General features: G+C 41.8%; 1 protein-coding gene across 2 annotated transcripts in view; it reads right to left on the reverse strand.

Moving 5' to 3' along the window:
* Positions 1–26,830, reverse strand: part of PHKG1 (phosphorylase kinase catalytic subunit gamma 1) — a 38,714-nt gene that overhangs the window by 2,817 nt on the left and 9,067 nt on the right. For both annotated transcript variants that reach the window (XM_066576119.1, XM_066576129.1), the window contains exons 3-9: positions 24,966–25,141; positions 14,628–14,682; positions 8,151–8,216; positions 6,938–7,101; positions 4,545–4,635; positions 4,074–4,227; positions 880–1,005 (exon numbers count right to left, since the gene is read on the reverse strand). In XM_066576119.1, the coding sequence (XP_066432216.1) occupies positions 880–1,005; positions 4,074–4,227; positions 4,545–4,635; positions 6,938–7,101; positions 8,151–8,216; positions 14,628–14,682; positions 24,966–25,141 (832 nt within the window). The remainder of the gene's footprint in view (positions 1–879; positions 1,006–4,073; positions 4,228–4,544; positions 4,636–6,937; positions 7,102–8,150; positions 8,217–14,627; positions 14,683–24,965; positions 25,142–26,830) is intronic.

Consider the following 26,830-nt stretch of genomic DNA (forward strand, 5'->3'; position numbering starts at 1 on the left):
TCTGTCCAGGAAAACAGGAGGGGGTGGTGGTTGGCTTACGTTACAGCTACCTATTCTAGCTAACATTGTTATGAGGATGGTTATCTTGATGATACTTTGTTAGGGGGTCTTGAGTCTTTAATTGAGGTGGGCTGTTTGATCTGGAGTCACTAATTTATGGGGTTTCTGGTCTGGGGACTGAGGACTTTATAGGGGGGTTTGTATATATGAGGAGGTTGATGTCTATATATTGCGGGTTCCAGGACTGGGCTCTGTATCATTATTTATGAGGTCTGTATTCATTTAGCAGTATGCTGAAGGGGGTTATATGTACTACTTGTAAATAAAATGCTGCTGTTGAGGGTATATCCTATGTAAATGTTTAAGGCATAAGGAAAAAAGTTGGCACTTCCTATTCCTGTCTTCTGAAAGGAAACCATGATACAGTTACACATCCGTCACAGCAAAGGTACACCCATAGGCTCTGCTGACTTATAATGGAGGTCTGTCGGGGGTTCTATCATGTGAACCATAGATTTTAATGGGCACTGTATGGATTTTTATGCAGTAAGTTTCTCCTTATGGTGGCTGCAGGCAGCTACAATGTTATTGTCAGCTCTATGATGGGAAGCAGGGAATTCAGAGAGCTGCATAAGGAAAAAACAGCTCTACCCACTAACAATATATATATATATATATATGTATGTGTGTGTGTATATATATATATATATATATATATGTATGTGCAGTTTGGCAGTTACGCCCCTTTATGCTTTGGGCGCGTGGGCAGGGCCCATTTGTCTTAAAAGTTGGTCCACCCCAACCTCCTAGAGAAAAACAACATGATTTTAACAGTTTGAAACCTGTGTAAAAATATGTGAAGTTGAATTACAGACTTACCTTAAACTTTCTGTACGGACTAAAATGGCGCACTTCTTCTACTATGTATTGTTGGAAAAAGGGATGTGCTAGTGCTTCCTCTGCTGTCAGACGTCTTTCGGGGTTCACTACTAGGAGTCGTGCAATCTGAAATAACAAAATGTTTTAAGTTCCTCTTGTGGCAGCAGTTTGATTGCAATGTTGTTCTGATATTTAGTCACATTAAAGTATCATTGTCTTTCAAACTTGTATTCACTACATAAATTAGGATTCATTACCCTAACCTACATCAGAATACCAACATGCTAACATGCTCTCCTAAATTCACAGCTCTGTTACTCTAATGTTAAGAGCCTAATTTTCTGCTCCTTCTGCACAACTGCAAATAAGGAAGATGGAACAATACCTTTGCAGCGCCGCCCATTGGATGGCAGCATTCCTTTCCGGAACAGCTGTATGCCTATGGTTTTCTGGCTTGGTTTCCTATTCCCAATCATTGTTATAAAGACCGGTATAAAGGGTCTGACATTGATTTGAAGGATGCTGCCTTCCAATAGGTGTCACTGCAGAGGTATTGTTCCATTTTCCTTATTTGCATAAATTACCCAGGGGAGCGTGCATGGCCGTATAAGTCTCCTCACTCACTTTTCGGGTGTCTTTTCACACCCCTTCTTGGTGCTTTCCTTGGGGAGAGAATATGCCATTCCCCGACCTATTCACTCCCTAGGTGTCTCGACATACCTTTTGGGTACTCTGCTTAAGGAGAGACAACACTGCTCTTGACCTTCTGCACAAGTAGCATAGACGCAGGGACCTTCCTGAAGGCTGATGCCATTAAAGGTATTGACTCACTGATGATAGCTGATCTCTGAACATCTCTGAATCCAGAGCCACAGCTATCCGCTAATCCTAGGGCCAGCTTCCATATAAATAGGGGTTAATGTTTTGAGGCGGTCATCTCTCATGACATATTTGTTTTAGCAGATACTTGTATTCCCCTTAACATAACAATGCTAGTGTAATTGTTCATAAAAACTCTGTTATGTGTAGTTCCTCTTTTATTCTTCCTGGAAGTGTATGAATAAATTGACAGCTATATAATACCATTCTCCCCCTATTAATGGTGCCTCTCCCTCTGCACTCTGATAGTGTCCAATCTGTGCTAGGAGTGTCAGACATTGTAGAGGCATACCCTGTTGATAAGGAGAAAGCTAGCATCCACTAGACAATAGAGTCATACATTTCCAGGAGGATTAACAGAGGAGCGGCACAAGGCATGTCAAGAGGGCTGACAGATCCTTCTTAGCTTTATTGGTATGCAGAAGGTCTGTACATGTGCTATAAAAAATAATGCAGGATTTGGGACTCCATGTAGGGAACACAGAGCAAAAATACAGCGGTATTCTGAAAAGGTTATTTATTAGAGATGAGCGAGCGTACTCATCCGAGCTTGATACTCGTTCGAGTATTAGCGTGTTCGAGATGCTCGTTACTCGAGACGAGTACCACGCGATGTTCGAGTTACTTTCACTTTCATCTCTGAGACGTTAGCGCGCTTTTCTGGCCAATAGAAAGACAGGGAAGGCATTACAACTTCCCCCTGCGACGTTTAAGCCCTATACCACCCCCCTGCAGTGAGTGGCTGGCGAGATCAGGTGTCACCCGAGTATTAAAATCTGCCCGCCCGCGGCTCGCCACAGATGCATTCTGACATAGTTCAGGGAAAGTGCTGTTGATGCCGGAGCTGCTATAGGCAGAGCGTTAGGAGTATTTTAGGCTTCAAGAACCCCAACGGTCCTTCTTAGGCCATAGTCAGAAATCGCAGATCGCAGCTATCTGCGATCTGCGATTCCTGTTCTCTTCTCTATATGCGCTCAATGGGGCCGGCAGCAGCAGCGCCGACCCGATTGAGAACATATAGAAGACAAATCATTCTTCTCTGCCACAGCTGTAACAGCTGTGGCAGAGAACGATGTTTGCCCATTGAATTCAATGGAGCCGGCAATACAGCAGGTTCCACTGAAAGCAATGGGCTGCCGGCGTGCGCGGGATGAATTGTCAGGAAGGGCTTAAATATATAAGCCCTTCTCTGCAATTCATCCAGAAATGTGTTAAAATAAAAAAAAAATATATATATATAATATATATATATATACATATATATATATATATATATACTTACCTTGTCCCGGCAGATGGAGTTCAGCCGCGGCGGCCGGCAGTGGGTGTGAAGGGAGTGTGAGTCAGACTCAGCGCTGAGCCAATCAGGGGGCAGGTCTGACTCACACTCCCTTCACACCCACTGTAGGCCGGCCGCGCTGAACTCCGTCTGCCGGGACAAGGTAAGTATATACCGTATATACTGGCGTATAAGACGACTTTTGAACCCCGAAAAATCTGCTCTGAAGTCGGGGGTCGTCTTATACGCCGGTAATACAAAAAAAAGAAAGTGTCAAAAATAAAAAATCATTACTCACCTCCCCTGGCGTTCTGCGGCGCTGCTGCAGGCTGTCGCTTCCTCCTGGTCCCTGGCAGAACATTTTTTGCTCCGCTGTATTCCCGACGTATAAGGTGACAGTTGGGGGGTCGTCTTATACGCCCCGTCGCCTTATACGCCGGTATATACGGTATATATATTTTTTTTTTACACATTTCTGGATGAATTGCAGGGAAGGGCTTCTATATTTAAGCCCTTCCCGACAATTCATCCCGCGCACGCCGGCAGCCCATTGCTTTCAGTGGAACCTGCTGTATTGCTGGCTCCATTGAATTCAATGGGCTAACATCGTTCTTCTCTGCCACAGCTGTTACTGCTGTGGCAGAGGAGAACGATCTTTATGCTGACAGTGCGGGTGGGGGGGGGGCACCCTTGCCGCTATTGTGGCTTAATAGTGGGACCTGTGAACTTGAGATGCAGCCCAACATGTAGCCCCTCGCCTGCCCTATCCGTTGCTGTGTCGTTCCCATCACTTTCTTGAATTGCCCCGATTTTCACAAATGAAAACCTTAGCGAGCATCGGCGATATACAAAAATGCTCGGGTCGCCCATTAACTTCAATGGGGTTCGTTACTCGAAACGAACCCTCGAGCAGCGCGATAATTTCGTCCCGAGTAACGAGCACCCGAGCATTTTGGTGCTCGCTCATCTCTATTATTTATACAACATTCATTACATAAAATTTAGAAGCACAGTGACTAAAAACATTGTGCTGTACCAGGTCTTTAACTGTGTCTGATCGGTCATCCCACTCTGGGGAACCAAACTGATATTCTCCACTCATGATCATTCGTAACATCAGCATTTGTTTCCTGTGCCAAAATGGGGGCGATCCTGCTAAAAGGGTGTACATGATCACTCCACTGCTCCACCTGCAGATGACAAAAGTCCAACAATTTCATGTTTTATACTACAGTTGTCAAAAACTGCATAGTAACGCCACTTTCACACTGCAGCAAGGAGTCGGACCTACACAGAGAAAAACTTTAATAGAGGGAACTGTATCTCTTCCATGTTTTGGATCCACTCCTTGTTTTGGCTGACAAATACTAATACAATGCATTTCTGGCCTTATAGTGGCTGCATCATTTCTACAAAGCTCATTGCATTTATCATTGTAATAGAAACACTCAGAATTGTAATATTACCGTATTTATAAACTCTAGTTCATAATGTATGAATAACTTACATGTCTACTTCTTTACCATAGCCGGGATGGTACTCATCCATGGAGCACTGAAGAATTTCAGGGGCCAGGTATCCCGGGGTGCCACATATTTCTTTATGGAAAAAAAGAAACAGGTAAATAGAAGAAGCAAATTCTATATTGGTAAATGTGAAGGCATTATATCTTCTGTCTGTTCTATCATATACCTTGTGATTTTCCATTAACTAAGAGCCTTCCAGACTCAATATCTTAGTCTTCCCAAAGTGATACAAGAAATCCAGACTGGTGACCTTGACGTTATCTGCACCAGTTTCCCAAGAATATGTTCTGTTTTACTTAATACTATAAATTGAGATGCAGCACTAATAAAGATAGGCTACTTCCTATCACAGACTACTTCCTATCACATTGAGGGATGTGTGTGATTTGTAAGCTTCCTCGAGCTGGATCATTAATTCCTAATTTGGCCACCAGAAAACATACCAATTTGCAAATATTTCGCCAACACCTATTAAGCCCAAAACAGGCCTCGTCATTCATGTCCAATCAATATTTTTCATCCTCACAACTCAAGAGCGATAACTTTTTAATTTTACATCAACTGTACCGTAGCTGTATGAGGACTTGTTTTTTGTGGGGACGATGGCACCAAATTTGGGGTTTTGTTTTTTGCGTTTAATTTTTATGGCAGTCACTAAGAGGTACAAATGACATGTAAGCTCTCTCCTGTGGGACAGTACAAATATGGTGATACTAAATTTATATATTTTTTAAGTTCAATTACTAATGCACAATAAAGTCACTTTAAAAATAACTAGGTTTTGTGTTGCCATATTATGAGAGCCATAACTTTGTATTTTTCTGTAGGTAGAGCTGTATGAGGGCTTGATTTTTTTGCAGAAAGAGTCGACATTTGCCTTGATACTAATTTGGGGTACATTCAACTTTCTGAGCATTTTATTTTAAGGCAAGGTTAATAAAAATCAGCAGTTCTGGTATTCTTTTCTTATTTAGATTTTTTTATACTGTTTTTCATGTGGGTTACATAACATACAAACCCTATAACTATGAATAATATGAGGTTTTCTGTTATGACTTTCTTTAATGAAGCTGGCCATATGAATAATATTCTGTTCCTAATGAACCCCAAAGGTAAGGTAAGCAGGATAGTAAAAGAATGGTTGAGCAATCCCAGCAAAAAAAAAAAAGAAAAATTGAGGACAATGGGCTGAAATTTTTGAATAAAGGGAAAAATCCCTATATACAGTAGGTGCAGACGACCCCAAGTAGCGTCATACCTGACAGGGTAGATGTTAGACAACAAAACTGTTGAGAAAGAGTTTGGGTGTAAGGCACGACCTCTAGATGTATATAATAACATATGATGGGTATTTGCGAAACTGCTCTGTTTATTTATAAAACCAGCATATATATGTGTTTCGAGGTCAACAGACCTCTTCCTCACAAACGTTTATAGGTCACACCTTATACCCTAAACGTTTTCAATCATTTTGGCTTTTGATGATCTCCAAAGGTTTAGTTGAAAAAAATCCCAACTGGAGAAGACTTTGGAGTAAGCCACTTGGCATTAGGGTCTAATCTTATGGTATGATTCACAGGTAATCTATATGACCTTTTTCACTACTCCCTGTGTGTGGAATGATATCAATAAAGATTACAATCTTAGGCTCTGTTCACATCACTTCTCTACATAGAGAACACTTTCCAACATCTATGTTCACTTGCTCATAGACTATCACTAGCAAAACCTACACCAACAAATGTCCTTTGGTATACATTAAGCTGTTTTTCTTTGCTGTAGGACTGAAAAATATAGCAGACTACAGTTTTCAAGACGAAGTGATCCAGTCAAAAGAAATGTTTACTTTTTATTAAGCACAATGGCAGCTATTTAGGCATACAGTTGCAAACATCCACTGTGTACAGTACATTTGGTGGCACTCTGTAAATAACACAGCCTATTGGGTGTAAGACGTCAGTAATGATCAGCATGTTATGTGTGAAGAGTCGGAAAGGGTAGCGTCACTCATTAAGGAGAGCACCTAGAAGGTGACTGAGGAGACTTATAAGGCTATTCATGCTCCTCTGGGAAATATGCAAATAAGTAAGGTGGAACAACACCTCTGCAGCGCCACCTATTGCCAAGCTAGAACCCTACTGCACACTGATGAGGGGCAAACCCCCACTTGTATAAAGTGTCGGACACTGATTTGCAGGAATGCTGCCGTCCAATAGGTGGCGCTGTAGCAATATTGTTCCATCTTCCTTATTTGCATGTGTGAACAGCAGACACATAAATCAGAATCTGTACAACCTGTTCATTTCTACTACAGCTGTCAGTGGTTGTGTTGCATCATTGATAAAATTGGAGGACTAGTTGTAGGACATCTTACCTTTTAATGTCTCTCCTTCAGCAATTTCACAAGAAAATCCAAAATCTGTCAGCTTGATGTTCATGTCGTCATCCAGAAGGATGTTTTCTGGTTTTAGGTCTCTGTGAACAATGTTCTGGGAATGCAGGTGTGCAACAACTTCAAGCAGGGCTCGCATTATCTTCCTGCGGATGTTACATTAGATGATCAAATCCGTTTAAATGACTTGGGATTTCATTGACATGTATCATACTTAAATTCATCTAAAAGGTTTCTTTAAATCAGAGGAGTTTAAAGATAATTTAACTACATTATTTGTCCCCAGGGATCTGAAACAAAGTGCACACATTATGCAAATAATGCATCATTTAAGGATGTCATTATGCTTCATCTGCACTTCCCATGGCACATTCAAAACCATGGCAGTTCGTGGTGAACATGTTTTACTGTTAACATGCAGTGGCTACAGCTCCAAGAACTCAAATAAGTCCACAAGGTGCTATTGGAACAGGATGTGTGTTTTGAAATTCACTATGGGGCTAAAGCAAAGGCCAAGCTTGGATGCGAAAGCAGACTGCTCCGTAAACTGCACAGTGGTCGGGCATGGTACTGCAAGGTGGGTCCCGTTCACTTCAATGGGACCTGCAGTAAAGCCCCTGTCCAATGTATGGGGCAGTCTGTTTTCAGAAACATTAAAACATGGGCTCTGGTGGTAAACTGACTGGTGGGGTTCCTGCGCAGCTATTGATGAACTAGCCAGAAGATAGCTGGTTTATCTTGGAGGTGGGGAAATCCCTTTAAGAGAAGTTGGGGGGCCCAAAGATAAACTTTTTCACCCGGGCCCATGAGCCTTTAGCTATGCCCCTGCCTTTAAGATATATGCTAACCCCAAACACCTCATCTTCTCCACTCTATTCTAATAGTGGTCACACTTTTGTGTATGGTTTGTGCTCTATAATACAGGGTGGGTCATGGAAAAATAGTCCGGCACCACAATCTTATGAATGTCATCTTCAGCCCCTAGAGTCCCAGCACTAATAAAGTGGTTGTCCCCAGTATACACAGTTATAGCACATTGGTATTGTATCGTCCTGCCATTAATGTTTGATTCAAGTACTGGATCACTTTGATATGGAGAGCAGGGCTCATGTGTCCCCCACGTGCAGGTGAGAGGTGGCAGTAAATGTATTTTCCCTCTCTGTGTACTGAGGCACAATAAGAACCAAACACTTACCTTGTTTCCTTCTCACTAAGGGTGACTTGTTCTGTCAGATAATCAAAGAGTTCCCCTCTTTTCATCCTAAAGGAAATACGCAGAATTTACAGTGACATTTGTATTATTTTCTGTATACTTTTTCATGGAAATGTGTTAATTAAATGAACATACAGGAGCACATTTACTTAGTACAGTGCACCCTGAAGAAAGATGTAGCAACTTTATTAAGGGGTGCACGTCTCTTAATTAAATTTGTCACATCACTGGCCATCCCATGAGACAATATGTTCAGTTTTAGCATTTAGTGTTCTTAATAAATACAAAATAATTAATAATAATTTATAACAATTAAAGAATTTATAATGTAAAATGATCAACATTATACGTGCCCCATCTATAGTGAATTGTACCCATTTCTTAATCGATTATATCAGTCCCTGTCATCTGTCCCGCTAATTCTATATAACCTGCACACGGTAGGGATAATTTCTTAGAAATATGGATGATGAGGAAGGGGTTCAGGGGTCCTCACTAGGGGTCCTCACTCGGCCGGCTGCAGTCCTCCTGAACTGCTCTGAACAGCTGTGAGTAGTATTCAGCAGACGGGGATTTAAAATCCCCGCCTGCTGAATGAGCTGCCTCTAATTGGTCACAGCCTGACCAATCAGAGGCAGATCTCACTCACACACCCATTCATGAATTTATGAATGGGTGGGTGACTGCTGCCTCTCATTGGCTCAGATTGGTCCCGCTGAGCCAATGAGAGGCAGCAGTCACTCACCCATTCATAAATTCATGAATGGATGTGTGAGTGAGATCTGCCTCTGATTGGTCAGGCTGTGACCAATTAGAGGCAGCTCATTCAGCAGGCGGGGATGTTAAATCCCCGGCTGCTGAATACTACTCACAGCTGTTCAGAGCAGTTCAGGAGGACTGCAGCCGGCCGCGCTGAACTCCGTCTGCCGGGACCAGGTGAGTATATATATTTTTTTTATTTTTACACATTTCTGGATGAATTGCAGGGAAGGGCTTATATATTTAAGCCCTTCCCGACAATTCATCCCGTGATCGCCGGCAGCCCATTGCTTTCAATGGAGCTGGCAATACAGCCGGCTCCATTGAATTCAATGTGCTAACATCGTTCTGCTCTGCCACAGCTGTTACAGCTGTGGCAGAGGAGAACGATCTTTATGCTGACAGTGCGGGGGGGGGGTCTCACTCTTGCCACTATTGTGGCTTAATAGTGGGACCTGGGAACTTGAGATGCAGCCCAACATGTAGCCCCTCGCCTGCCCTATCCGTTTCTGTGTCGTTCCCATCACTTTCTTGAATTTCCCAGGTTTTCACAAATGAAAACCTTAGCGAGCATCGGCGAAATACAAAAATGCTCGAGTCGCCCATTGACTTCAATGGGGTTCATTACTCGAAACGAACTCTCGAGCATCACTGAAAGTTCGACTCGAGTAACGAGCACTCGAGCATTTTGGTGCTCGCTCATCTCTAGTCCTCACCTTTTAATCTACGGGGAAGACTTTTTTCATATTGAGGCTGTGTGTGGAGGTATTGTGGGTTTATAAGGAAAACTGTAGATTAACTTCCAAAAAAAGGGACCTGAAGAGTGAATGTATACTAGATAATAGCAGCACTGATTAATCTCTTTCGAAGGGCTGCTTCACACGAGCGTATGAGTTTTTACATTCGCACCGTAAATTCACAGGAATGGACGATTTTCCATGATCAAGTCCTAAACTTAATTAGCGTTTTCTTGTCGATTCACACAACCGGATGCGAAGTGTAAGCGAAAAAATTTGTCGCCGCCCGGAAAACCCTCACTCAGCTTAAATCCTCAGAATTACTTCAAAAGCCTAAATAGAGGCACCTGCAAGTTTTTTGCAGCGTTGGATGCTGCTAAACTGCTTCCCTCTCCCTTTTTTTTCAGCTCCCATAGGAGTCTATGGGAGCCGCTGGTGTATATCAGTCAAAAGATAGAACCCAAACTATCTTTTTACCCAGCGTATAATAGCCAACATGGATTTTGGTCACGTATGTTCCATTTTGTATGGTGCAACATTTTTACATGTCATAAATTCGCCCGATGATCGTGTAAATCAGCCGGGCATGAAAACGTGGTGACAAAGCCGAGTATATACGCTCGTATGAATAAAGCCTAAAATCCATGCACTTTATCACTAACATAACATAGTAACCTAGTATGTTAGGCTGAAGGGAGACAATGTCCATCTAGTTCAGTCTGTTTCCACCACTCCGATAGGGCTCAGTAGGACGAGCGTTTTTTTTGCGCGCCTATGTGTGCAAAATTAAATGCGCTTCACAGATGTTCAAAATGTGCGTGACTAAAGCTCCGCGCTTTTTTTTTACATGTGTCCAAAATATTGTGTGCAGGCCTTCAACGGGCATATGCCTGTTCACTGGAGCAGCTGTGTTTGTAAAAGTGCAGCCGCTCCACGAAGGTCCCCTCATCACTGAACCCTGTGACAGCGCTGTCACAATGTTCAGTGATGATGGGACTCCCCACAGGCACGAAAAAATCCCCTGCCACAGCTGTGGCAGAGGGCTGCGATACTATCACATTGCTTTCAATGTGGCTGGCGCTGTTGCTGCCCCATTGAAAGCAATGGGATGAAGGCAACCCCTACAGTGATGATTTTCGGGGGGGGGGGGGGTGGCTTGAAATATAAGCCCTACCCTGAAAATCATCCCTAGGTGTTAAAAATAATTAACTCTCCTACAATATCTGTCCGGCTCCTCTCCCTGTCCCTGTCAGTCTTCATCTATATTCTGATGGCCAAAGATTGAAAAATCCCCACTTCCAGAAAGCACTACTGCTGAATGAGTGAGAGCTGCCTCTGATTGGTCACAGTAATAACAGCTGGGGATGATTTTCGGGGTAGGGCTTATATTTCAATCAACCCCCCCGAAAATCATCGCTGCAGGGATTGCCTTCATCCCATTGCATTCAATGGGGCAGCAAGAGCACCAGCCCCATTGAAAGCAATGGGATAGCATTGCGGTCCTTTGTGACAGCTGTGGGAGGGAATGCTTTAATCCCCACGGCAGATCCCTCATCACTAAACCCTGCGACAGTGCTGTCACAGTGTGCAGTGATGAGGGGACTACCCGTGAGATTAACGGACATCAAAGGATGTCTTTATGCACAGCATGAACCTTACCGGCGCGCATTATAGGCACGCATGTCCTATCTTTTGCAGGAGCAAGTATTTTGCGCCTCTAAAAAACGGACATGTGAACACTTTATAGGAAACCAATAATTCTAATAGATGCAATTTTTTTTTTTGCGCACTTGGGCGTGCAAAAAAAAAAACGCTCGTCTAACCGCGCCCTTAGTTTGAGACTAAGCTCAGCATTTGTTGACAGTTTTGAATATATGTTAAAGAGCGTTTACGATATTTCAATGAATGATTTGTGTCTGGTCAAAGTGTTATTCAACGAGACCATCCAAAATGTCAGGATCTAAATGTGCCTGGAGCAGCTATGAGAAGTTCTCACTGGCATCCTAGCAAGCGGATAGAGCAAAAGGTAAAAATAACATGCAGAGTAATTATAACAGGTCACAGTAAAGGGTACGGGGACATCTGAGCTGGTAATAGCTGGCCGTCGGAGGGGCAGCTGTTATACAGACAAGATGGCAGGTACCGTACCCAACAATCCACAGAATGCCTTGGCATGGGACATATATCCTAAGCTCATTAGAATGACATTCATAAACCTCATTCATCTGTTGAAGTGTAAAGTCCAGGAGATTGCCTGTGTTCCTAGAGGAAGATGTATGTGAACTGTTTATGCATCTCACAATGCTGATGAGCCGACAGATCTTACAAGGAGGAAGACCATAGTAATAAGAACCCAAAGACGTGTACTTGTTGAATCCGGGCCGACAACACACAGTTCATCTTCAGAACACTTGCAGTGACTGACTCTAAATATAAAATGTTATTTTCATAGCATGTGTGTATATCTATCTATCTATCTATCTATCTATCTATCTATCTATCTATCTATCTATCTATCTATCTATCTATCTATCTATCTATCTATCTATCTATCCAGATAGATAGATAGATAGATAGATATAGATATATATAAAACAGTCAAATTAGGCCTCGTTCAGGTTTGTGCCAAGAACGACTGTACTATTTTAGAGCACTAGAATTGCATTACTAATTTGTTCTTCTATTCAGCCATACAATCCAGTCCCTTCATAGTATGTTGAAAAACTCAGGGATAGGCTATATAATATGAACAAAATATAATAGCAACATACAGGATATGGGATACTAATAAAAGGGAGTATGTATAGGCATAACAACCTGAGAAAAGGATGCATAAATATAGGCAACATCCAAGTGATCATGAGACAAAATCAGTATAAATCAACCAAATAAACAATATTGATAAAGGATAAAGTGCCTACAGAAATGAGTTTATAGATAATGCTACACAAAAGGGTAAAAGTGGCCATACACCCTGTAGCTATTGGTCAACCAGTGTTTATGTTGACTCCCCCACCCCCACCCCCCAACACACACAGACACGCATGCCCAGCCGAGGGTGCATGTGATCTCAAGTAGGAGATCACATGTTAAAATCCAACATGCCCTGAACTCTGTTTATCCCCAGACAATCAGGGGAGATTCAAGTCAACCGCTATCAAATTAAATAGTCAAGCAATCCCACCGATATCAGTAGGTTTAATTAACATTAATCTAATGCGTATGAGGACTTTGACGTGATATTCCTGTCTCAGACATTTAAGGCATATTCACAGAAATATGATAGATGTAGGTCCCACCCGGGAAACCAGTACCATTCTCAAGAACTGCACCCCCCACCCCCCGGCCACCAAGACTTAGCTCACCTCCTCCCGGCTTCTGAATTATGTGCTACGCTCTTTCTGTAGGTCTCGTTCACTTCTTTGGGAGTTATTCCAATAACGTGGAATAGTCTGCTTGGCTGTGTCTGTAAAATCCAATCATCTCAGGCAGTCTGGTGTGGCAGAAAGCAGGAGGAGGTGATCCAGGACAGGGTCAGGGGGAAGTCCTTGAAATACCAACCACCAAGTGATACCCCTGGATACCAAGGCACAACTGCAGGTGCCTCTATAACACTGCCACAGTGCCCCATGGATACAAGCCTCCATGCCCTAACAACCACAATGCCCCTGACAATAATAGTCACAGTGTTAGGTATAATATCACCTAATAAATACCAGGCACAACTCCCCCAGAAGTACTAACCAAAGTGCTTTCAGAATCAAAAATTCTCCTCTTTACTAATTCTTAGAAAGTTACATCTTGGCAGCCTTACTGAGAGAACAGGGCTGTTGCCAGCATTCTCTGGCGACCATTCAGTGAGGCCAAATTGCAGTTTATTTACCCGAAAAGAAGACAGTGTCTTATACTAATTTTTGTTCAAAAAGGTTTAACTTTTTTACATGTATAGCTTCCTGGACACTATTTAAATTGACTTTTTTAATTAGCTGTTAGCAGGGCTTAATTTTGGATTAGGGCTTATATATCAAGCATCCTCAAAAAGCCTGAAAAATCATTTTGCATCCTTAAAAATTCTGGAAAATCATGCTATGTCTTATTTTCAGGGTATGTCTTATTTTCAGGGAAACGGGGTAATATCAATCTCAATGTACTACCCCTGCTGTACTGTAGAGTAATGTCTGAAGATTCAGAACATGTCAGATTGCCATGGAACATTTTATCACACAATTTTCCCCACTGTCTCAGGTTGGAAAGCATTTACTAGCTAGGTTGTTTTTGGAATTTTGCAGATTTAAAGGGGTCAAATTTCTAATCAAATACTATTGATGACCTATCATCAGGATAGTCCTAGAAGAAAGCAATTGTCAGCAGCACTCACAAAGCTTCCAAAACCTTATGGAGAAGCAATCTTCCTATGCACGCCCCATTGTTAGTAGGATCCGAACACCCGGATTGCAAACTACTCCAAGAAGATGAAGGGCAGCAAATTATTGGTGCAAAATCAAATGCATCCGCTTGGAATGCGTCTTTATTCCTTCACAGACATGTAATGCGACGTTTTGACTACGTCCTGCAGTCTAGTCAAATATTACTGATGAACTATCATCAGGATAGGTCACCAATAGTTAATCGGCCGGGGAAATAACAGAAATCAATGGGAGCCGTGCCTGCAATTACAATTGCTGGCCACTACATGGGAGGTCGGCGCAGAGGCTTCCGCTCCAACTTCTGTTATTGCAGTGCTGACAGCATGTGCCCACAAAGCTGATCAGGTGGGGTCCCAAGCAGCGAACCCCGGCCGATCAACTATTGATGACTTATCCTAAGGATAGGTCATCAGTAGTATTTGACTGGAAAACCCCTTTAACGTGAATAATATTCCCATGCAAAAAATCTTGAGTTTTAAAAGAGTTTATTAACTATTGTAATTGCAGTTCTAGAAATAAGCATAGAGTATACTTACAGGTCGAAGACCAGAAAGAAGAATGTGTTGGACTCATAACTATCTTTCAGCTGGACTGAAATGAATAAACAGAGAATTAAGTGTTAATTAATGTACAATAAATGTATTTACTGGTGTATCAGTGTTTATAATTTAACCTGTGTTTTTTGGCTAATGTTTATCTAAATTAGTCTAAAATTCTGTGCTGCTGAACTCCATAATATATCTTTATATGAGTAATAGCTCAGTTTGCCTGTTCCAGAGATCTAAAGCCCTTGCTTTCCTTTACATAAGCCCTAGAGTTAATACATAATACATTTCTGGCGGCCTGCAGCCATCATTAGGGGAGATAGAAATAAATGTATTATTGCATTCGATAAGAGCTGTATAAATATCATAAATGGATTCCTCTCTATTAGCCTGAAGGCAGCGTGCCTGAACAAGAACTGCAAGCTCAGCCTTGCCATATATTACACAGTCACCCATTCATTTTAATGAGTGCAGTGAAATTCTAAATTTCACCTCCTTACTTTTAAGATTTGTTTAATGTTCTGAATAAAACTAAAGCTGGAACTTGACTTTTAACAGTTGCTGAAATCTCTCCAAATAAAGGACTAAAGTTTCTTTAAACATAATTCATGTCTTTAATATTAACTGCTATTTACTAAAGTGTCACACTGGCAACTAAAAGAGAGTTTCCATCTCCCAACTAGTGACTTTTACAGGCTGCTGCAACTTTTACAATGCTAGGAGTACTAAGAGCAAACACAGCTTTTATATACAGTGTTATGGAACAGCTTTGGCAACACAACCTACACTGGGAAGACATTTACAGGGAACCGGCCATCAATACGTCATGGGGCTCAAAGCTTAGGGAACAGGGTGTCATTGGAGCTGTGTTTCATACTTATTGGGTACCCCATTCCAGCACTGTGCCCTTTGAGGAATCAGCGCATGCCAGCATTTTGACTCTTTCTGTGTGTGCATCTTCCATAGAGATGAATGGGAAATGTGTGCGCAGAAAGAGTCAAGCTACTGGCGGACAAAGCGCTGGAACATAGCATTACCTATTCAAATCAATACAGGAAAACATCAGCAAATTCGTGAATAAAAACATGCACATTTTTTATTCATGGCGGAATCATTTTCCATCATAGCACCCCCACCTAGTTGTGTATACTGCTCTGCTTTTATGTATAGTGTTGTCATTTTATGCAATGTGTCCTCCTGTCTGCTTCTCATCAGACACCATATGGAATTTTAGATTTCAACCTGCTTTCTCTTCTTTTATGCTATACTATCTAAGAGACCATGGGGCACAGTTACAAAGACTGGTATTTCATATGCTGGTGCAATGGTTGTCGGAGTAGGATGTGACAAATTCATTAAGAGATGTATGCCTCTTTATAAATTTGGCGCATCTCTGGCTCTGTGCCAGAAAGTCAAACTTACTCTAGCTTTGAGCGGACATACATTTGTGTTATAATTTACTCCAGCTACTGATGCAAATTATAGTAAATTTGTCAGGTTGTCACCCCTATCATTATACCCCACCAACTTTTTTTGTAGAGTGGCGATGAAGTATTTAAAAAGGGCAAAAGCCACATATTTCTGTGCAAGTACAGCTCTTGCAAAAATATGCAGCCCAGAATTCTGGAACACAGCCCTTAAATTCTCCACTTTAAGTATATAGACAGGAAGGCTGAACTGCCATCTTCTTGATTATAACACAAAAAAGGGCAGCCATCTCTTTAATAAGATGTAACTGGTCTACCCATTTGGAAGGAGATTGTGAATGCCTTCAAAAGAAAGAATTATAAGTTTGGCATCGGCCATTAGAAGAAGTAACAGTTTGTTGGCCTGGTTGTTTAGACCTTCAATAGGTATGTTGAAAAGTACCATCTGTAACAGTATTTTAACTTCAATTCGGACTGTGAGGGTATATATATATTGCCATATGTGTTTTTTATGCTTTTATACCTATATGCAAGTTTTATTCAATTCCAAATGAGAAAAAACGTAAATGTCGCCTTACATCAGATATCCCAAGGCTTTGCAAGAAGATGTTCTAGAAATTCAGAGAAGATACCGAACCAGACGCAAGGACGCATGTACTTGGCTGTTTTCCCAGAAGCCCATATCAAGATGTTCAACCATGTACATAATTTTCACTGTCTCAGGCCCGAAATCCGGACTTCTTAGAATTGAGTGGGTGGTTCTTTGTACTGGAGTTAATTGAATACGTGATTTTCTGTACGTAAGCCAGAGGCGCCAGTATCAAGATAATGACTGTTATATGATTTTCACTGTCTCAGTCCGCAAATCCGGACTTCCCATATATGGTTATGAGCCCATCACCCCGTAGTGGGGAGGGGACAAAGTGTATAAGATCTCATGTAATCTGTAATAAAGCACGTCGACGTCAGCCGGGAGCCATGTCCCGTGTGAGAAACTATACCAGACCTCTGTGTGGTGTCTATTCTTACGGCCGGCAACGGGGCAAGTGGGGTGGGCCCGATTGGTGCTGTACTTAGAATTTTAACCCTCATAAATGGCGCAACCAACTGGGGCGGTAAAATCGGAGCTTACAGCGCAATTCACCCGGATCCACGCCACTGAGAAACCGTCCTGCTGCAAACCGAGCCTGATCAACTCACTTAGAACTCCAGGTAAGACAAACATATATTTATGTTGTGTTTTACTGCGAGTCTTGCAGCAGGATGGACTATCTGTGGTTTGTGACCGGATGGGTTGGGTTAAGAGTTCTACACGGTAACTCGTGTGGGCTCCGGGTTTGCCGTCATGGACCACTGACCGTGATATGCGCACCAATGGCTCACCCAGAAACTAGTCTGTAGTTTATTTGTACTTTGAAGTCCGTAGTGTTTTAGCAATAGTGGAGATTGTTTGTTGTATCTGCAGAATTTTTTTTCTCTCTTTATTTTCATTTAATCTCACAAGAGAAGGGACCCTCAGGTTAGTTTAGTTAGTTGTTAATGGTTTAGCAGAGAGGGATGCATTTTGTGAGATAAGACTTTCATAGGAGAAGGGACCCTTGGTCGGTTTGCCTTATATATGGGGCTAACGATTTGATTTCAGAGGGATGCATTCTGTGAAGTTGGCTCCATAAGGAGAAGAGACCTTCGGTTGCCTTGCCAGTATATAAGGGCCTGACAATTTGGAATTAAGAAGGATACATTCTGTGGAGCGTGTTATTTTTGTTGTTGTAATATGCGTAAGATCTTATTAAAGAAGATAGAGCCCCTCAAGGGCTGCCGCCGTGTGGATGAATCTGTAAAATGTAAGAAAACTCTAATGAAAATGTGTGACACCGACCCGCACGGCAGATTACAAAATGGTGTCTGGGAGGGAGGTCTTTAGGACCCAGAGGTGCCTTGGAAGACCAAGGTTTGCTAGAAGCAGAGAGAGACAGTCAGAGTAAGTTAGGTATGTACACATTATTTGTTTAAGAAAGTGTCCGTAAGTGAAATGTTGAAAAGTACAGTAAGTGATCAAGAGGGCGTCAGGAGAGCGTCTATTGAAGGTTATATTGGCAGTTAGGTAGGGGAGAGAAGTATGAGTAACAAGCAAGTCGATAAGTAAGTTACAATGCATGTGATTTGTTGGTAAAGAGAGATGGAAATGTGTATAATACAAGATAGATAATAGATAATATGTGTAATCCATACCAGGTGGATGTATATGTGTATATATATATACTGTATGTGCAAATAGTGCAAATAGTTAACAGATTGCTTGTAGGGGAGAAGAGTTTTGTTGACGTATAGCTGCGAGTCTCTGTGTAGCCTTCCAAGGTCAGGAAGATAACAGCGAGAGAGAAAATGTAATAACAACCTTGGTTAATATCTTGGCTTGCTTACAATGAATTGAAATGAATTTAATTAGTTATACTGTCTTAGTAGGCAGGAAATATAGTAATTTCTAATGTATATTCTTACTTATACAGGGGTTGAAAATGAATGTTGCAAGGTCCCAGGATATGTGTTAATTATGATTTCAAAATGTTTTTTCAATAGTTTAAGCTAAAACTTATTCAGTCTGTGTTTCTCAGTCGCGGAGAGATAACGGTTTGTTTTAAAAAAGGGTGGGGGCTTTCAGAGTTCACTCCAAATTCAGGGTCACAGAAACTAAATACTTCAGCGTTTAATACAGCATATAATAGCTTCAGTAGATAAGAAATATAGAATATTTCAGTCACTCAGCAAACTTTTTTCACATAATTTGTCAAAGATAGCGCTCATTCACAATCTCATCTCAATAGAATTATGTACTTTATAAAATTATAGCACTCACCTCGGTGTTTTTCAGCTGATGTATGTATGTTTGTCAAACTTTTTTTGTCCGTGCATCTGTGTGTACTGGTACGCCTTCAATAGGGGGTGACGGAGCAGACTTGAGAGCATGGATGGATGAGAGTTAGTGACCCGTGTTTGGGCTGCGTGGAATGTGTGATGTGGATAATTGACTGGGGATAAAAGTCCTCCCCATGCATGGGACTTTGCTTGGTTGTGATGTGGATGCTTGGACTGTTACGCTGAAATGGAGCTGAGAAGACGGACGCACGGAGCCAATATCGAAGGGGTGGAGCTAGATGATGTAATAATACGTAGTAATGTTTCATCCTTCTTGCACAAGGGAGGGGTGAGAATTTTGAGCAGCTAGTAAAAAAATTTTTTTTTTTTTTTTTTTCTCCTGTCTCAGATTTGATAAGACTGCAGGCAGGAACAGACTAATAATGAATTCACTTAAAGGGATCTCACATTTCAAATATTAATAGATGTTTTGTAGATTATTCTGCCCCGATGTAACTCATGTTTTTGTTATAGGTGCTAACATTTTACAGGCCTTATCTGCATCCATCAAATCTTTTTACAATGTGATACTACCTTGAAACCGGGTACTATTCTTCCGATTGCGTACCCTGTTTCAAAGGGGGGGGAGGAGAAGGCATAGGTGATTTAGGTATTGCAAGTCAGCCATTTTTAAATTTTTTTGCAAGCCATTTTCAATTTTTTTATTTTTTGCAACAAGATTCTGATCTTTTTGAAATAGAATATCAGCCTGATTGTCTAGCATTGATGCAACAAGAAAATTTAAGTTTTAAGTTTTAAAAAGTTACTGAAAGCCCTTGTTAATAATGCATATTTTGAGTTGTTTTTTATAGATGGTACCCAGGGTGATTGACGACTCCACACTGGATATACGGTGGTTACACAACAAGATGTCCTAAAAAGCAGAACCTCTGCCTCCGCATGTCGCAGCACAAGAAGCGGAATTAAAAGCACTCGCTGAGGCGTGTAGAGTGGAGGAAGGTAAGACGGCAAACATTTACACTGACTCCCGGTATGCATTTGGCATAGCTCATGATTAAGGCCCAACATGGAAGGCCAGACAGTTTTTTACCTCAGCAGGACAGCCAATTAAAAATGTTGCAGCGGTGCAGTCTCATGGAGGCCCTACTTCTACCTGACAAGGTGGAAAGCTCACACCAATTCCTACACCAGAGAAGCAAGAGGCAACGCCATCACAGACCACACAGCAAAAGCAGCGGCCCTCAAGCCGTGGAAGAAAGAAGAAAAGAAGAATTTGATACTAATTTTGGACTTTGATTTGAACTTGGACTTTGATAAAAACATTGGACTTTGATATGCTAAAGACTTTACAGTTAAGAAAAAGACAAATGGACTAAAAAGGGACGGCGTATGGTGAACAGTCAACAGAACTTGCTTACCATAGTCCCTGTGCCCCATGATGGCCCAGCTGACGCACGAAAAGACGCACCTCTCAAAGCAACAATGATGTCGATGCTTGAACGAGGACAGGTGGCTCCTGGGTTTTCTGTAGCTGCTGCATCATTTGTCCAGTTTTGCATGATCTTTGCCGTAAGCAACAGGGCAGAAGTAAATTTGCCACATTACACTTGCCTAGACCACTCTACCCATTTCAGGGATTGCAAATTGGCTACACTCAGCTCCTACTTGTTGGGAAGCATGAATATGTGCTTGTTGTTGATTTCTTTTCAGGTTGGAGACCTACTCTGTTACCAAAGTAAATAAGCAGGTAACCGCACAGAAGCTCATGAATGAGGTAATCCGCAGATATGGGGTACCGGAAGTGATTGAGTCAAACAAAGGTACAAATGTCACAGGTGAAATAATGCAACACATCATGTCTGTTTTGGGTATATTCCAGGCTTTTCACACACCCTACCATCCGCGGAGTAGGGGAAAGTAGATCCAAAAGGCAATGGAGGAAATGAGCAAATTTTGAATTGAGTGTCTTCCATTAGTGTTTCTTTTTCTAGGAGGGTACATGCCACAATAGCAGAGTTTGGGGAATGATTTTCTTGTTAATGTTGTCATAGGTCTCTCCAAGGAATTGTCAATAATGTATTCTGCAGTCTCTGCTTTTATCCCAGGTCCTACAGATGAGTTTCACAATCTAAAACCAGGTGACAGGGTCTATGTGAAAAAGTTTAAGAGAGAAACCCGGTTTGAATGTCCTTACCAGATGTTGTTCACCCCAACTGCAGTCAAGCTCAAAGGAAAACCCACTTGGATCCACACTTCGCACTGAAAGAACTAATGATCCTGTATATCCTTTACATGCTATAATGTGCTACAATTCCTCTAACACACACCTTTGACTACTGTACACTAGCCCCCTGTTTCAGAACAAATTAATACAATCAAATGTGCAATATGAAAACTACACTGAGGGTGAGAATCCAACACTGCATCGTGCTAAGAGAGAAGTTGACGCTCCAGGTGGTAACTTTGACCCACATGTATACATAGATACAATAGGAGTGCCAAGGGGGGTGCCAGATGAATTTAATTCTAGAGATCAGGTTAAAGCAGGTTTTGAGTCCTCATTTTCTATTGTCACTGTTAATAATAATGTAGATTGGATGAATTTTATCTATTACAATCAGCAGAGGTTTGTAAACTACACCAGAGATGCTTTGCAAGGGTTAATTGACCAATTAGGGCCCACTGCATCCATGGCCCTAGAGTAGCCCTGGATATGATTTTAGCAGAAGAAGGTGGGGTATGTAATTTCCTGTATGTGTATTATCCCTTTGATCAAAAAGAGTATGAGTAAGGGACTGCATAATATGACACCAGCGTTTCCCTTGTTTGAAAAAAGATGAAGAGCCAGTTCCGATAATGCCAACCAGATATGTTACCAGAAGAATGGAGAAATGGACTAGTACTGTGTCTGCCTCAGTCTCATAAGATGGACTGTCAGTGGACTTCCCATTTGCCTAGGGAAAGTGCAGAAGACCTTAGCTTCCGGCGAGGGCACACCCTGTGGGGTGTTAACTTGTACAGATAGAGGGTATGGAGGCCCGGAAATAAGCCCAGGGAATCCATGGCCTCCTTCTGAGGTGAGGTAGGGATCCCTCCCTTTTAGGAGTAGGGACTTACGGGCAGTGGAGAAACCCTGACGTAAGGGAGAGACAACCGAGGAAAAGTGCAAGGTCTGATGCTTGATCTCCATATTAAGTTTTTTAGGGGGGTTTGTGAGGGTATATATATATATTGCCATATGTGTTTTTTATGCTTTTATACCTATATGCAAGTTTTATCCAAATGAGAAAAAACTTAAATGTCGCCTTACATCAGATATCCCAAGGCTTTGCAAGAAGATGTTCTAGAAATTCAGAGAAGATACCGAACCAGACGCAAGGACGCATGTACTTGGCTGTTTTCCCAGAAGCCCATATCAAGATGTTCAACCATGTACATAATTTTCACTGTCTCAGGCCCGAAATCCGGACTTCTTAGAATTGAGTGGGTGGTTCTTTGTACTGGAGTTAATTGAATACGTGATTTTCTGTACGTAAGCCAGAGGCGCCAGTATCAAGATAATGACTGTTATATGATTTTCACTGTCTCAGTCCGCAAATCCGGACTTCCCATATATGGTTATGAGCCCATCACCCCGTAGTGGGGAGGGGACAAAGTGTATAAGATCTCATGTAATCTGTAATAAAGCACGTCGACGTCAGCCGGGAGCCATGTCCCGTGTGAGAAACTATACCAGACCTCTGTGTGGTGTCTATTCTTACGGCCGGCAACGGGGCAAGTGGGGTGGGCCCGATTGGTGCTGTACTTAGAATTTTAACCCTCATAGGACTATGTCACTGGAAAACTCAAGGACCTCATTCCATAATGGCCTGAGAGATGAACAATGCCACCAAATGTGAAAATAGGTGCCAGGCTCCTGGCTACATCTCCAGCAGATGTCTCAGGTAGAAGGATAGTACAGATAGTTCTATGTAGGGGTTGTATACCATCTAGAGATTATCTTATATGCGTTTTCCTGCACTCCGATGCATTTTGAAGGGCCATGAGATAGTTGTTAAACCTTTCTTACATGAGTATCTGTAAAGTGAGTCCCAAGCTCCTTCTCCCAGTAGAATAGATGCCGACGTTTACACAAACTGATGGGTAAAGGGCTGAGAGCAGCTTAGAGAGATGTCTCACCTGGGAGAGCATCTTTTCAAGTTGGGTGAAACTTCTATCAAGTGATCCCCTGGCTATTAATGAGAGAGCTGTCTTCTTTAGTGCCACATACTGGAGGAAGAGAATTTTAGGAAGTGTCATATTAGATTGCCAGGCCTTTACAGATATTAGAGTTCCATCCACTATAACTGAATATGCTGTAGGGAGGTCTATCAAATCAGAAATATCTGTCAGGGGTGAAGGGGAAGGGCAAAAGGTGTGGTGATACTTAGACCAAGCTTTTAGGGTAACTTTGATTAGCTCATCTGCGAGTTGTTCTGTGTGGCCTAAGATTGCTGATCTCAGTGTGAATGGAGACATTTGTTGCTCCAGCACAATCCAAAGCTTGCTATCTGTTTTGTGGTCCTCATTAGGAAAAACGCCTAGTAATATATTAGTAAATTGGCAACACGCAGACCCCCTAGTGATCTCGGCAGGGATAGGGTAGATGAGTTTATTTTGGCATGCTTGTTGTTCCAAATATAACTATGAAGCAAAGACTTGCCCTTGCCAAAGAAGGTGAATGGGACGGAGATAGGGAGCATTTGGACTAAATAGTTAAATTTAGGGCGACTAGGTATTTTACAAGGTTTTTTTCTTCTAATGCATGAGATAAAAGGAAGAAAAAGTGTCTCTACAAGACTGTAGGAGGTGGAGATAGTTCAATAAGAGTAGATCTAGCCATTGTTGGCATAGTTTTATACCCAAATACATGATATATTGCTGTCCTATAACTACAGACAGATTTTACTTCTAAACGCCGATCTCAAGATTTATGCCAGACTTCTGGCTCAGCGTATGAGCTAATTCTTAACTTCCTTAATTGCTCTAAGTGGGACTTAGGGGGGGGGGGGGGGGTAGAGACAATACAATACTACTTCTTAACCTAATGCAATATGCTAAATTAAAATAATCCCCCTCTCACATTTCTGAGAACTGAGAGCAGAAAAGGCCTTCGACAGGATGGACTGGACTTCCATGCAGGAAACACTGAAGTTCTTTGGCCTTCCTTCCCTTCCCTCTGACAGGGCACTGGGCGAGAAATCACTCACTTGTTGGAGTTGCTTAGTTTTTAGTAGTGCTAAAAACCAAGTGATTGTAAATCTGTGTAAACAGAAGCTGCTCAATGTTAAATGTAAATGGAGGTGGGCGGGTCGGATCGATCCCCATCCGCATCCATTTAATTAAATGAGTAAAGCTCCTGTGTAAGAACAGAAGCAATAGTCAGGCAGCAGTCTGTGGGACGTACAGGGACCTTTAGTGCTAGAGAAATTAATATAAGCCATAAGACAAGACCCGGAGTTTAGGGGGTTTGGTGTTAAAGGAGAATACTATAAAACAGCTGCATTTGCAGACAAGCTTTAAATTATTATGTCTGACAATATTTCAGAGATCCCCGAATTCATATCTATATTTGATACTTTTGGGGAGCTGTCGAATTTTAATATCAACCTTGGGAAATCTGAGGCACTGGGCATAAATATGAATACCTCATTGATTTAAACGTTACAACAACATGGGCACTTGGGATATCTTAATGGAACATATGGGAATCTTTAGTTTGGTCGGAGTTTCCCTTTAAGTCAATGCAGCAAGCTCTAACAACACACTTCCGACTGCTATTTAAAGGAGATTTTTAAAAATCTCATTCACTAGGATGGAACATCTGGCTATTGAGAATACCTGTGAATGCTTTGGAGCTCAACATATTTTTTACCCATTAACCTTCAGGCTGTGGCTGTTTGTGGCCAAAGTAATACACATATTTACATTGTACATCACATAATGTATACAAAGTATTTCTGCAAGCCTCTGCTTTCTTACTCACTGACATTCTGCTGTCCTGAGACCTTCTTCAGTATGTCAATCTCTTTGATGGTAGCATCTCGAAGTTCTTTAATTTCCTCTGCTGTCAAATGGTCACCAGTGATATCAATAATCTTGACAGCAAAATCCTCCCTGGTGGCTTTGTAGATACAACGACGTACCACACTGCTGACCCCTCTACAAAAAGTACAAAAAAGTGTCAACAAGTAAATTGAAAGTGTAGACCATTCATGTGTGTATGAAGCCTTCCTTACCGTCCTCTTAGCTGGATATGTTCACATACTTGTGTCACAAAATAATCAGCTTCTCAAAATGTGGTTTTGTGATATTCAGTCATGAGATCTTTATCTTGTATGTGTTTGTTGAGGCCACCTAGTGGTTGTGTTGTGTCTAACAGATTTCAAGAATTTTGCTAGCATGTCATGATATCGTATTGTATTGATTTCATGAAAAACTGAAGTCCTTAAAGTGACTCTCCAGTTTCAGGATAAAATTCTGTCCAGTGACAGGACAGGGTTATATGACCTGCAGGTGTTCTTCTCTGCCACCCCTCCAATTTGCCAGTTATGGGCCCTGTTTTCAGGCATGTAAGATGGCCACAGCAATTTTCTAACTATCTGATTGGCCAAGGCTGATCAGGTGAGCAGCTCTGGCTAATCAGAGAGCAGAGGTAGTGCATCGGTAGTCTAACACTACTAATGTACTGTGGGGGATTGGGTAGTCTGAAGATTGTTTTATCCATCCTGGAGAACTGACAGCAGGACCAGGAACCGGAAAATCGGAGGGGCAGCAGAGAAAAACATCTGAAGGTACTATACCCCTCTCCCGGGACAGAATTTTGTCCAGAAACTGGAGGATTGCTTTACCCAAACTGGAACCAAGGTAAGGGTGGACACATCTGTACACACACACACACATATAAATACATTGGTTTTTTTTTTGGTTTTTTTTATTGCCAATTCCTCTTTCGTGCTGTAACTCTTCCCGTACAGTAGCCAAATACTAAAGTTTTCACCCCACTTAAAAATGTTTAAACATCTTCCAATACCTTATACGATACGTTAAATGATGCCATTGAAAAATACAACTCATCCCACAAAAAACAAGCCCCCATATAGCTATGTCACCGGGAAAATTAAAGAAAAAAAACATGATTTTTTGAAAGTGGGGATACTAGAACTGCAGAATGCAACCTGGACACAGGAGCACAAATAATGATAACGAAAGGGTTAAATAACTCCCACAGAAGTGAAAGCTGATAGTCGTGCACCTCTTCATTCATTCTCTACCTAGATGTGAGTCAGGAATCAGCAGACCACCATTCTCCATATATATTCAGGTTCTAGAAGTGACACTCATATCTATCAGACATTTATAGTTTATCCTGTGAGCGTGCCATAAATGGCCATGTTGGGATTACTCCTTTTAGGCTGCCTTCACACTGGCGAGAAAATCAAATGAGATTCGTGCATTTCAAGATGCACAAATCTGAAACCTATTCTTTTGAATGGGTTCCTACCAGAGGTGTAACTTGAAGCATCTGGGCCCCAATGCAAAACCTGTAACAGGGCCCCCAACCATAACGCTTTAGTCATAGTACTGGGCTCCCTATATGGAGGAGAGAGGCCTTATGGGCCCCCTAAGGCTCCTGGGCCCAGGTGCAACCGCATCCCCTGCATCCTCTATAGTTATCCCAGTGGTTCATACACATTAGTGATATTTTCCTGCATGGCACCGTGATGCGATGCGAGAAACACATTGTAGCATGTCCTATCTTTCTGTGAGATCACTGATTGTTTTCAATGGGGCCGGTAGTGACAGCCGCAGTGGGAATTCCCTTCATCCCCGTAGTGATGCGAGGCTGTT

Source organism: Eleutherodactylus coqui, chromosome 1 (genome assembly GCF_035609145.1).
Source record: "Eleutherodactylus coqui strain aEleCoq1 chromosome 1, aEleCoq1.hap1, whole genome shotgun sequence".
Classification (NCBI taxonomy): Eukaryota; Metazoa; Chordata; class Amphibia; order Anura; family Eleutherodactylidae; genus Eleutherodactylus; species Eleutherodactylus coqui.